At 49.1% G+C, this 12,225-nt stretch overlaps 1 protein-coding gene across 1 annotated transcript; it reads left to right on the top strand.

Annotated features, from left to right (window-relative positions):
* Positions 1-6,461: 6,461 nt before the first annotated feature.
* On the top strand, positions 6,462-11,552 carry ATP5MF (ATP synthase membrane subunit f). Its single transcript, NM_001113719.2, is given in 4 exon segments — positions 6,462-6,485; positions 9,924-10,031; positions 10,625-10,741; positions 11,424-11,552. Coding segments are annotated over 4 exon segments (267 nt in total). The 5' UTR covers positions 6,462-6,472; the 3' UTR covers positions 11,453-11,552.
* The last annotated feature ends 673 nt before the right edge of the window (positions 11,553-12,225 follow it).

The following is a 12,225-nucleotide window of genomic DNA, read 5'->3' on the forward strand; positions in this document are numbered from 1 at the left end:
CTGGCGGAATTGTGGCAACAGGATGCCACCACCAGGATGAACACCAGGAGCTCAGTGACCCTCACAAGATTATGGGAAATCTCAACCAGCTTCAGGAGCTCTGGCTGACAAGGGAAAGAGACATGAGAGTGTGAAAGTACCGTGGGCAGTGAGATCCACTTGCAGGACACTGGAGCGCAAAAGAGAACCTCAGAAGGGATAGATGTCAGGTACTTGTCATAGCAAGTCGTTTCCAGTGTCGAAAAATCTGCAGACTTCTTTGACCAGGGAGATGGAAGAGGTCAGATGGGCAGGTACTGGATGCTTGGAGGAGGCGGAATCATGACAGGTGCTCACTGCTTGGAGCACCAGCCGGAGAGGAAGATGTGGGTAGAAACTTGGAACAGATCAGAGCCGAGTGAGCACCATCCACCATCGTCGGGTTCAGGGTCTGCAGGAGGAGAAAAGGGAAGGCATGCTGAGCAGTCAGCCTCATTTAGTGCATTTTCTTTTCCATCAAAGCAGATGAGTGAGCATGTGAGTCCCTACTAACGACTTCTTCATGGGGGAGTTGCCAGCACAATGGTTGTCCCACCTGTGACATTAACATGTACTCCTACCAGGCACACTTGGAGAGCAGTGTGTCCGTGGGATGAGGTCCACGCTCCTTGCACCCCGTGGCTCCCTTCTGAGCTGTGGGAGGCCTCCTTCCACCTGTCCAGGAACTGAGGGTGAGAGGTTTCTGGCAATCCCTCAAGGAATCTGGGTAATGGTTAATTATGGTCTTGTTTTGAACAGGCTCCCCCCTCCCATTGTCTTAGCATCCCACCAGGTCCAGCTACCTTGAGAATTCACATCCTTTGCATGGGGACCTCCGCAAAACATGAAAGGAGGAAAGACCTCATAAAGCTTTCCCCAGCATTTAAATATGAAAAATTTGAAATCTAATGGATGGCTGAAAGAATTTTACAGTTTATACCTGTATCCTGCAAACATTTATCATTAATATTTAAAGGCACTTAACTTTAGCACATATCCATCCATCCCCCATTCACCAACCCATCTTATTTTTATCCACTTCAAAGAAAACTGCAGACATCAGTAAACGGTATGTCAGTAGTCCTGTGCATGTGTTGGATTAGGCCCAGGGAGCCCCTTCTGTGCTGGCTGTGTCCACCCTGTTCCTCACCTTCATAGAGAAGCTGCAGGAAGCTCCCAGGTGAGGGAGACCCAGAGCACTCAATGGCAGGCAGGTCGTGTTGTTGGACAGCAAGAGAAAAGATTATTTTAATTGCACCCACAGGAATGGGATCAGAGAGCTGGCGACAGATTGAGATAACCTATTAGCCACTTGGCAGAGCTTGCTTTAGACTCTCATCTCACTTCTCCCTTTCGTTGGACTTCACTTCCAATTACAAAACTCAACGGGTTTTTATTCCCCCATTTTTAAAAACTGAAGTATAGTTGATTTACAGGCTTCTCTGGTGGCTCAAACCATAGAGTGTCTGCCTGCAATGTAGGAGACCCATATTCGATACCTGGGTTGGGAAGATCCCCTGGAGAAGGAAAGGGCAACCCACTCCAGTATTCTTGCTTGGATAATCGCATGGACAGAGGAGCTGGCTACAGTCCATGGGGTCACAAAGAGCTGGACACGACTGAGCGACTAACCCGTAGTTGATTTACAATATTGTGTTAGTTTCAGGTGTTTAACAAAGTAATTCAGATACATATTTCCAGGTTCTTTTCCAGTATTGGGTATTACAACTATTGCATATAGTTCCCTGTGCTATACAGAGGTCGTTGATACAAAATTACGTGTATATCTGTTATATATATAAGTGTGTATCTGTTAATCCCACACTTCTAATTTACTCCTCTTCCCTCCTTTCCCCTTTGGTAACCCTAAGATTTCTTTCTACATCTGTGCAAAACTCAATGGTTTTGAAGAGAGGATCTGCAGAGACCAATTTGAACTGTTTGCAACTTCCTAGAATTCAGTCACTTGATGAGACTGCTTTGGGGAGAGGGGTTTAGAGGAACTTGAGAAGGTGACAATGTTCTTCAAGACAAAACCTGCCCTCCTGAGTGGATTAGTCTCTGAACTGCTCCTGTGAGGCTGAGATGCTTCATCTGCGAATGACGCCTCTGATACTTGCCTCAGCTCTGCTGTGGGGTGCCATGTGTACATCTGGGCTCCATCTGCACTTTCTGGAGCCCAATTCCTGGTTCCCCCAGGAGCTGGTGCCCAGGTCTTCAGACCTCCCAGCACAGCCCCAGGTCTCAATGCCCGCAACCCCAGGCCACCCATCCAAGGGCCTTGCCCCCACGTGGGTTCTCTTTCTCAAGGTCCCAGTCCCTCCCATTTGAGCCTCTCCGTTGTCATTCTGGGTCACCTCATTTGTGCAGATGAAGGTAGGGGGACAGGACCACACTGAGGCTTGTTCACTGTCACCATGGAAACTGCCAGTGGAGTCAGGGTCCTGGATGCAGATGGAAGAGGCAGTCTCCCAGGTCTCCTAAGGGTGACTCTAGGAAGTGCTTCTGCTTGGCTTCCCTGCTCAGGCTCGACCATGTGCCCTGTTCTCCCTCAAAATCAGCCAGTGCTGGGAGGAAGCGTGGCCCTGGGGACCCTGGGTTTCCTGGGGGTGTTTCCCCTCTTTGACCAGACATGATAGTTGCAAGTCGCTGTCTCTGAGCTGCTGCAATTTCTCTGGTAACTGAGGCATCTCCTGGTTCTGTGAGAGATGACAGGACTGGAGAGAGAACAGGCAGGACCAGGGGACTGAGGCAGAAGCTGCAAGGGGCAGGATGTGGCAGAACAGGGCCTGGGACAGGGACAAGGATGGGGCGGTTCTGGAGGGCCTTCAACCCATGTCAAGATGGGAGATGGGGACCAGACTCCCACTGTGATGCTCTGGAAGCCATGACCTCCGACTGGGCAGATTTGGGGGGGACAACGATAAAAGCCCAGGTGCAGGCCAGATACTAAACAGAGAGGGTCTGGACGCAGAGATACGGGTCTCTGGCTCTGTGCCTTCTGCTGATCCCTTCCAGAAGCTCTGTAAAGGTGACCCTGCTGAGGAATCTGCCCTTACCCCAAGCCCCAACTCATCTTACAGGCACAAACTCAGGTCTTGGGCTTCCTGCGCCCACTGTCCCCTCCTCCACCTTGTTCCCCATCTCTGTCTAGGGCTGGGGCTGCTGCATTCGGCGCTCACATCTCCCGGGTCCAGCCTGGCTCAGTACCAGGCTTGAGGTCGTGGTAACAACTGCAGATCCTGGGCTCCTGTGCATATACATCTGAGGCCACCAGAGGGAGCTGCTGAGTGCTGGAAGCCGGGCTGGGACTGGGGCTTCAGGTGTAGGGTTGAGAAATGAGGTGTGTATCCGATGCCTTGGTGTTCCTGAAAAGTAAGGTGTCCCAATGAAGACTTCTGAAAAATTGGAGAATAATGTTTGAGATTAAATGAACAAAAGACAGCTTTAAAGCCATCCTGAATGTGACAGTCATTCTCTGTGTGTCTATAGTTTTTGCAAATGTGTATTGTTTCATGCAATCATTTTATATCAAGTGATACTGTGCCATGTTGAAAAAAAAAAAAGCCATCCAGTATTGTAGATAACTGTGACTGAAGGAAATGCAGGTCACAGAGGGAGATTAGAATAGAGAATGAGAAACTACGTCTTATGAATGTCTAGAGACAGTTTTCACAGGCGCAGAGAGGCAGTCTGTTGGATTTAGTGTTGGCTAAGAATCATTAAAACTTAAGGGCATGGCTTAGAAAAGAGCCCCAGGTTTAGAGGTGTGGAAAGTGAAGATTTTTCTGTTAAGGAAACATGGTAAGATGGACTCAAAGGCTAATGGCTATGGTAGGATAGGGTGAGGGGTGATTCTGTTCTGTGCCAGAATTTGAACTTGAAATTTTCCAGGACTCTAGTTTATTCTTAGGAACTTACCTCTCAAGACGAGAAGACACCAATTAAAACTGAACACTGGAACTAGCATTTAGTTCAAAATACATCCATGAATTGCAAGAGGTCTTTACAATATTAATGGAATGTTAATGGAAGTCAAAGAAGAAAAAAATCATTTTTGGAGGAGAAACATGCAAAAGACTCCTTCCATAACAAAGAATGGGGTGAAAATGAGTAATGACGATCAAAGGAGGTGAAGTTGTATAAAAAAAATAAGTACCAGAAAATGAACTCCGGGAATTGGTGATGGACAGGGAAGCCTGGCGTGCTGCGATTCATGGGGTCGCAAAGAGTCGGACATGACTGAGCGACTGAACTGAACTGAACTGAACTCAGGAAGAAAACCATGGCTTCTATGTTGCAGCTCAAGTTCTTTCTAGGGAGATGCTACAAGCTATAACCTTGTGGCTGGCACTTGATGCATCCTTTTTAAATTAATTATTTTAATTGAAGACTAATTACTTCACAATATCGTGTTTTTTGCCATACATTGACATGAATCAGCCAGGGGTGTACATGTGTCCCCCCATCCTGGACACCCCACCCACCTCCCTCCTCACCCCATCCCTCTGGGTTGTCCCAGAGCACAGGCTATGAGTGATGCATCTTTTTAAAGCCATTTTTTAGAGCAGCTTTAGGTTTGCAACAAAACTGAGAGTGGAGTACAGAGATTTTTCAAATACTTCCTGCCCACCCTACATGCATAGCGTCCCTGATTCTCAACACCACTCAGCAGACTATTACATTTTCTATGAAGAATGCATCTACACCAACACATCATGATCACCTAAAGTACACAGTTTATCTTCGAGTTCACTCAATGTATATTCTATGGGTTTGGGACAAGTGTATCATGGCATATATCCATCATTATAACAGCATAAAGAATATTTTAAAATCCTTAAAATCTTCTGTGCTCTGCCCCCTGCATTGGGAGCTCCAAGTCTTAGCCACTGGACCACGGGAGAAGTTCCATGTCTGACTTCAGTGTCTCTAGTGCTCAGTACATAGCAATACACATTTGGTGAATGAATAAGTGACTGATAAAAATGAGTTTGATAGTCAACTCCTCCCAAGTCACTTTCCTGAGGAAGCTATCATTTCCCTGGTCCAATGCCTCCTATCCACTCAGTTCTTATTTTTATTTTGACACACATTGTTTAATTTAAATCCTACAATGGTGCCAGGTAAGCATTATATCCCTATTTTACAGAGAAGAAAACTAGGATTCAGGCCACTGAAGCATCTTGCCCAAGTCAGAATTGCTTAACCAGAAAGGGTTATCGCCACCTTTCCAGAAAGAACAAGATGGTGGTGAGGCATCATCATTGCCCCTGGAGAAGGGGCAGAAAGAAGGAGTTGTGTATCCCTAGGGTTGGACTGTGAAGAAGGCTGAGTGCCGAAGAATTGATGCTTTTGAACTGTGGTGTTGGAGAAGACTCTTGAGAGTCCCTTGGACTGCAAGGAGATCCAACCAGTCCATTCTGAAGGAGACCAGCCCTGGGATTTCTTTGGAAGGAATGATGCTAAAGCTGAAACTCCAGTACTTTGGCCACCTCATGAGAAGAGTTGACTCATTGGAAAAGACTCTGATGCTGGGAGGGATTGGGGGCAAGAGGAGAAGGGGACGACAGAGGATGAGATGGCTGGATGGTATCACTGACTCGATGGACGTGAGTCTGGGTGAATTCCAGGAGTTGGTGATGGACAGGGAGACCTGGCGTGCTGCGATTCATGGGGTTGCAAAGAGTCGGACACGACTGAGCAACTGATCTGATCTGAGAGTATTGCTTATTTCCGACCTTAGGGTGCAGTCCCAGAGGGTGGACACATAGTTACTCTGGAATCAAACCTAAGTAAAGTGAAAGTCACTCAGTCGTGTCCCACTCTTGCGACCACTTGGACTGTAGCCCACCAGGCTCCTCTGTCCATGGGATTCTCCTCCAGGCGATCTTCCCGACCCAGGACTCAAACCCGAGTCTCCTTCATTGCAGGCAGATTCTTTACCGACTCAGCTATGAGGTAATCAAACGTATTTGGAATCTAAGCCTGGACACCGACTTTTCCTGGTAACCGGGGATTCCTTGAATCTCCCATCAAGCACAGTTGGGACAAAGATCTTAATATGCCCCTGTCATCCTTCACAACAAATTTAAGGCGACAGAGCAAGAAAGCTAAGATGCTCTTCCCCTATTCTTCCAACCCCCCTATTCCTCCAACCCCCCTTTTTTGGTCCTTTCCAATCTCCTCCTGGGGCTGGAAGCCCAAGGTGAGCCTTATCACTTCCACTCCCACCCCGTCACCAGCGCCCGCTTCCCGCCCGGCTTCCCCACTGCGGGGTCGCTGGGCTTTGCCTTCGTTACTTCGCCCTTCGACTCATGGCGCACTTGCAAGCCCAGCCTCCTCCCAGTCTCGACCTGCTTCCCGTGAGCCTTTGCTTCTGGTCCCCAGAGGGCATGCTCCCTACCCAGCAGTCCTTGCGCGGCCCGGCCGAGCGGACAGCCAGGACTCCAAGATGGCGTCAGTCGGTGAGTCTCCGGGTCCATTTAGGGCTACTCGGGTGGAGCCAGGAGTCGGGGTTTGGGGCCCAGTGACCAGAGTCGCACAGGGAAGAGAGGGACAGAGTGCAGGAGCCGCCTCCCTTTCGCTCAGGACCTTCGCCGCGCCCTCACTTGAGGCCTGCCGGACCCTCTGTTCAGGGTCCAGCGCCGCCCGACCCTCCTCGTCTCGCCCAGCGGTGCCTCCTGGCTGCCCAGAGCGGGCGCCGCTCGGCTGCGGCGGGGAGGGCGACGGCATCCCAGCGACGCGCCTCGGGGCCTGGGAATGCGCGCCTCGGACCACCCTCCTCTCCTCGCTGAGGAATGGCACTCTTATCCATGCTCTGGCAGTTTCTTTGCACCTGAGCCCTCAGTGTTAAGCGGAAGCTCAAATTCAGTTCCCAGAGGAGCTATGCTGGGACAGAGCCTGACACCACGGAAGGGTCGACGCTTGAGTGTGTGGAATAGGCTTAGAGAGGTGAAGTGACCTATTCAAGGTCACTGGGGGTGAGTGGGCTGAGCTGGGATTCAAGCCTAGGCTTCTGGGGTCTTGTGGTAAACTGAGCTTTTAATCACACAAGTGACCGTATGACCATCAGCCTTTTCGATGATATGCGTGTATAATCTCTACACTTACCAGACTGTCCACTTTGACTTTTTAAGAAATACTGAAACCACCGTATTTTAGCTCTGGATCCTCACAGTAACCTTGTCAGGAGGTCAGTGCCGGGAACGTTGATCCCATTTTATTTATTTATTTTTTGATCCCATTTTAAAGGTGAGGAAAGTAACGGGTCAGAGATGCGGTATGGCTTGCCTGTGGTCACACTGCATGATAATGGCAGAATTCTGATTCACGGGTCTGTCTCTTCCCTCAGTTTCTATATTCTTAAATCTCAGCCTGGAGACGTGTAAAGGGGGGTCAAAAAAGATGATAACGATGCTTTTTTTCATCTGTAAGAACGGGCATGAGAATATATATCCAGGGTGGTTGTGTTGTGTAAACAGGACAGCGTGTGAAAAGGAAACCTTGAGTCTTGGTTTCTTATTGTAGCAGAGAGTTGTGGAGAGCACTGTGAACTAAGGGTTAAACACCTGAAGTTTGTAAGGTGCTCGGAACACTGCCTGGGCCACTGTTGAGTGCTGTCATCCAGCTTTCCCTGCGTGACCTTTGGGTAAGGTCATGTCACATCTGACCCATCGGTGTTACCCAGGTGAAGGAATTGGAGTTCATGTACTGATGAGCTTTTAGGTGATATCTGTCACCAGAGCATAAAGCCACGAATTCAGTATCAGATAAAGTGATGGGAGTACCAAGAGTGATAGATGAGATCTGGGTTGATAGAGTGGCCACTCGGCTGGATTTCCTGTGGCCTATTTTTTGTATGATCTGTGAACGAAGAATAGTTTTTATGTTTTTAAAAAAATATTTGTTCAGGGACTTCCCTGGTGGTCCAGTGGTTAAGGCTGTGTGCTGCCACTGTGGGGAAGGGGTGGGGTTTGTGTTCCACTCCTGGTCAGGGAACTAAGATCTTGCCTGACTTGCAGTGTGGCATGTGTGCATGAATAGTTGTTTTTTGTTTTTTCTTTTTTTTTAAGACTATGTTACAGAGACCTTGTGTGACCTGCAAAACAAAACCTTTCACTCTCTGGTTGGATTTAGCACACAGAAGACACTTGTGTCTCTCCGTGTCCCTCCGTATAGATGGACAGTATGCTTTTTGAAGTCATAAAATCAAGTCAGGTAGTCACCTGCCCTCCCAAGAACCTGTGGTCCTTTCTTAACCTTCAGTGAAATTCTGTCATGACCAGGAACTATGTGTGGGGAACTCCCACCTTCAGATAGCTCACAGTCAGTCAGGGAGACAGATAATAATAATTCCTATTTACATAGTACCTGGAGCTTAGTAGCAAGGTAGGTACTATTTCTACTTTATTTTACAGAAGAGGAAACTGAGGCACAAAGAGGGCAGTAACTTGCCTGAGGGCACACAGCTTCAAAGTGGCACTAAACCCAGGATACTTGATGGTAGAGTCTGCTCTGTTCATCACCACGCTCTACTGGTATGAACCAGCCACTGCAGAGGAGTGTTGGGGGAGAGCCAGTATGCAGCCAAGGACTAAGGCCTTTGTGTTCTGCAGAGAGAGAAACTCTTGGAGTGAGGGAGTGTACATGCATCTCTGATGAATCTGATGGTCTCTTGGAGTTTTGTGATGGTGCTGTACTTGGCTCTCCTTAAGGCTAATGTGTGTGTGTGTGTGTGTTTCTGTGTTTATACATTTCTTGGTTTTGGTTACAGAAATGCTCTTTTCTTCATAGTACAGATACATAACTCTTGGAGCTACTCTCCATGGGGTTGCAAAGAGAGAGACACAACTGAGTGACTAAACCATTACCACAGAGACATGAATATGAAGAAAAATTAATGGTTGGCTTTTTTCTCCCGTGATGTGCCAAGGCACTTGTCAGCCCCTGAACGAGAATGCAAGATAATGTGAATGTTTTCATAGTTTGTGTGAATGTGCCATTAAGCCTGATGATGGCCCTTGCCCTTGATAAGAGTTCACGGTGGGATTCTCCCCCAGTGAACTCTCAAGGTTAGTTCTTAAGGAGCCCAAGCCTTTCCTTAGATCCTGAAAATGGAGAAGAAACCTTGGAATGGTGAAATCCAGCTCCTCTTGGTCATCTTTAAGAAGCAGCAGCGCCCTTGACTCCTTGCTCTGAAGAGTGCGCCTGTCAAACAATGTTTTAAAGTTGACGTCTGGGAAGAGGACAGCGGAGAGGCCATTCCCTCCTTTTATGAGCATTCACAGGGCCAGCCTCTCCCTGGCCACTTTCCTGTTTTACTCTTAAGCCCAGATATGAATACAGTATGGCCTAAAACAAGAGCCCTTCCTGTGTCCAGATTCTCATTGGGAAATGATCTGGGGCCCATGGGGCCTCGGGAATGGCTTTTACTAAGTCATTTGACGTCTGTGGTCTGAGGTGGGATGCTTGAGGTAGGAGTCAGATTGGCTTCAGGAGCATGGGAACCAGACCTGAGGTCGAGTTGTGCCCCCACGGCCTGCAGGCTCTCTGCCTTTGTTCAGGATTCGCCAGCTTCTCTGAGTCAGTTTTCCCCACTCTTCCTCATAAAATAAAGGCATCCATCCTCCACTTTTATCTCTTCTTCATGGCCCTTAGTTCTCTCTTTATAGTTATTCCTAGCAGGCTGTTATTCAGGATCTTGTTCTGCGATATATAGACTCTAGCTTAAGATAATGTATTTGGTGTGATATGTTTACCTGTAGTATTACTTATGTGCAGCCTCTGTTTAGTGATGTTACTGAATGCATCATTATTGAGTGGTTGATGTGACACAGACAGATGCTGTTTGTGTTTCCCGGGAGACCCTTTCACTGGGTGTGTTTTTGTGTTGTCCTTTTCAGTACCACTGAAGGAGAAGAAGCTCCTGGAAGTCAAACTAGGGGAGTTGCCAAGCTGGATACTGATGCGGGATTTCACCCCTTCAGGCATCGCTGGAGCATTTCAAAGAGGTCAGAGCCTTATGGGCATGTGTAAATAAGAGCAGGCCTCTGGGTCTTCAGGTCTTTTTTTTTGCCCTGAGTTAACTTGGCCAGTTTTAGACCTATAAGTTATGTAGAGGACAGAATCAGATTGTTAGGCCTCGAATTTCCGCATTTGATGGGTCCTGTGAAAGGCTGGCTTGTAAATATTTCAGATAAGGATATGTTTTCTCTTGTCTGGAATGTGTACCACTGCCTCTGTGTTAAAGAAATGTCATTAAGCCTTAAGAGGAAAATGAGCTAGAAGCACAGGGGATGCTAGTCTGCGATGCTCGCCTCCCTGCGAGCCCGGCCTTCCAGGATGGACATTTGAAGTGGTCTGCCTTTCAGGTCACAGTGCGTGACCAGGCAGATCAGTCCTGTGTCATCACGTCATGGGACCTGTGTGGTCGCCAGCCCCCCGGGGGGCAGGGCGGGGGGGGGCTCATTCTGTTTTCCTTTCTAATGCTGACCACCCTCTGCTGTCTTTTGCATGCTCTTTGCTCCTGCACTGAGGCCTGTCCTCAGCTTTGCCCTCTCCCGTTAGAATGTGTCCTCAGAGGCGTGGCCTCCCCCGTTCACAGGTTACTATCGGTATTACAACAAGTACGTGAACGTGAAGAAAGGGAGCATCGCGGGGCTCTCGATGGTGCTGGCGGCCTACGTGTTTTTAAACTACTGCCGCTCTTATAAGGAGCTCAGTGAGTGTCTTCTGGATTGCTTTGCCTCTGGTGGGGTCTCCCCTGACAGGGTGGGATTGGTTCACCGTCTCATTTAGAAGTCACCCCACAGACAGCTGAAGAATTGGAGGGACCTACCAGAATATAGTATGTTTTAAGGTAGAAAACTGTGGCAAAGAGAAAGGAAAAGTAAGATGAACGTGAGGTGAAAGCATTTAGGCAGCATTCTGTCAGATACTGCAGGCTCTGCCACAGGTTGGTGGGAAGTTTGGCTTCATCTTCCTAGCAGCCAGTGTGAAGAGGGCAGTGGGTTGCAGGCTGCAGTCCGCTATCTGTGGGCTTTGCAAAGCATGGCGTCTCCCATCCTGAGATCTGAGAGGAGTCTTATCTGTTGGAGAGGCCAGGAAGTGTCAGCAGTGGCCACTGACCGGGCTCCATGGACAATGTGCGCCATTGTCCAGCTCCCTGCCAGCCTGGGGCATCCTGAGCAGTGCTGGCCCTGAGGGTGGGCGCGTGGGTGGTTTTTCTGAGCGGGAATGCCTTCAGGGGCCAGATGAGCTCCTGATTCCACAAGCAGGCTGTGGGGCATCTCCTGAAAGTTTTCAGGAGGGCTTCACGGTTTTGGCCCGCTGCCCTCCCTGTCGCCCTGTGCTTTCTCCACACCTGTGAAGAACTCTCTACCATTTTGCCTTTCTGACTCCAGAACACGAGCGGCTCCGCAAGTACCACTGAAGAGGGCGCACTCTGCATTCCTGACCATCACCTTTGCCGGCACCCCTGAATCCTTTTACATCCTAATGGAGAATTAACATCCAATAAAAAATGACTGGTACTTGGACTGCCTCGCTGGCTCAGCCAACTGCCTGCCCTGTAGCTCCTGCTGCACGAGCTGGGGTGGGGTGCTTCTACCGCTTCCAGAAGGGACTGCGAACCTTGAGCTTCAGGATCTTGCCCCAGTGTCCCGGAGGTCACCTAGTGCCCCATCAACAGTGCTAAGGTGTTTTCCTTCTCTCTGCCTCACTTTTGGTCTTTTGTCAGCTGACAGACTCACAGTATAAGGCAGATGCCCTAGTTCCTAAGAATGTTCTCCCCTCCCCCATCTTCCTGCACCATCCTGGGCTATTGGGGTCTCAGGGGACCAGGTGCGTGGGCTCGTCTGGTCTTGCTGAGTAAGCCTCACTTGCAGGAAGGTCAGCGGGATGACACCGGTGGGAAGGGAAAGCAGAAGTCCCGACAGGAGCTCAGGCTGCTGTGTCCAGCAGCCTCTTCCTTACACTCCACCAGAGGTAAAGTGGCATCAAGGTCAGAACCTTTCTTCCTAAGGGGTGTGTAGTGAGCATACACACGCGTGGAGTGTGAAGGGTGGAGATGCTGTGGCTGATTACCTCCTGCAAGATATGAAGTGGAAAGAACCAGTCTCCCGACATCTGAGATGACGGACACCTGCCAGGCAACTGTGTCCATGACTAGGCTTCCAGGATGCCACCCCGAGGCCCCAGCGTCAC

The sequence above is a fragment of the Bos taurus genome, chromosome 25 (genome assembly GCF_002263795.3).
Source record: "Bos taurus isolate L1 Dominette 01449 registration number 42190680 breed Hereford chromosome 25, ARS-UCD2.0, whole genome shotgun sequence".
NCBI lineage: Eukaryota > Metazoa > Chordata > Mammalia > Artiodactyla > Bovidae > Bos > Bos taurus.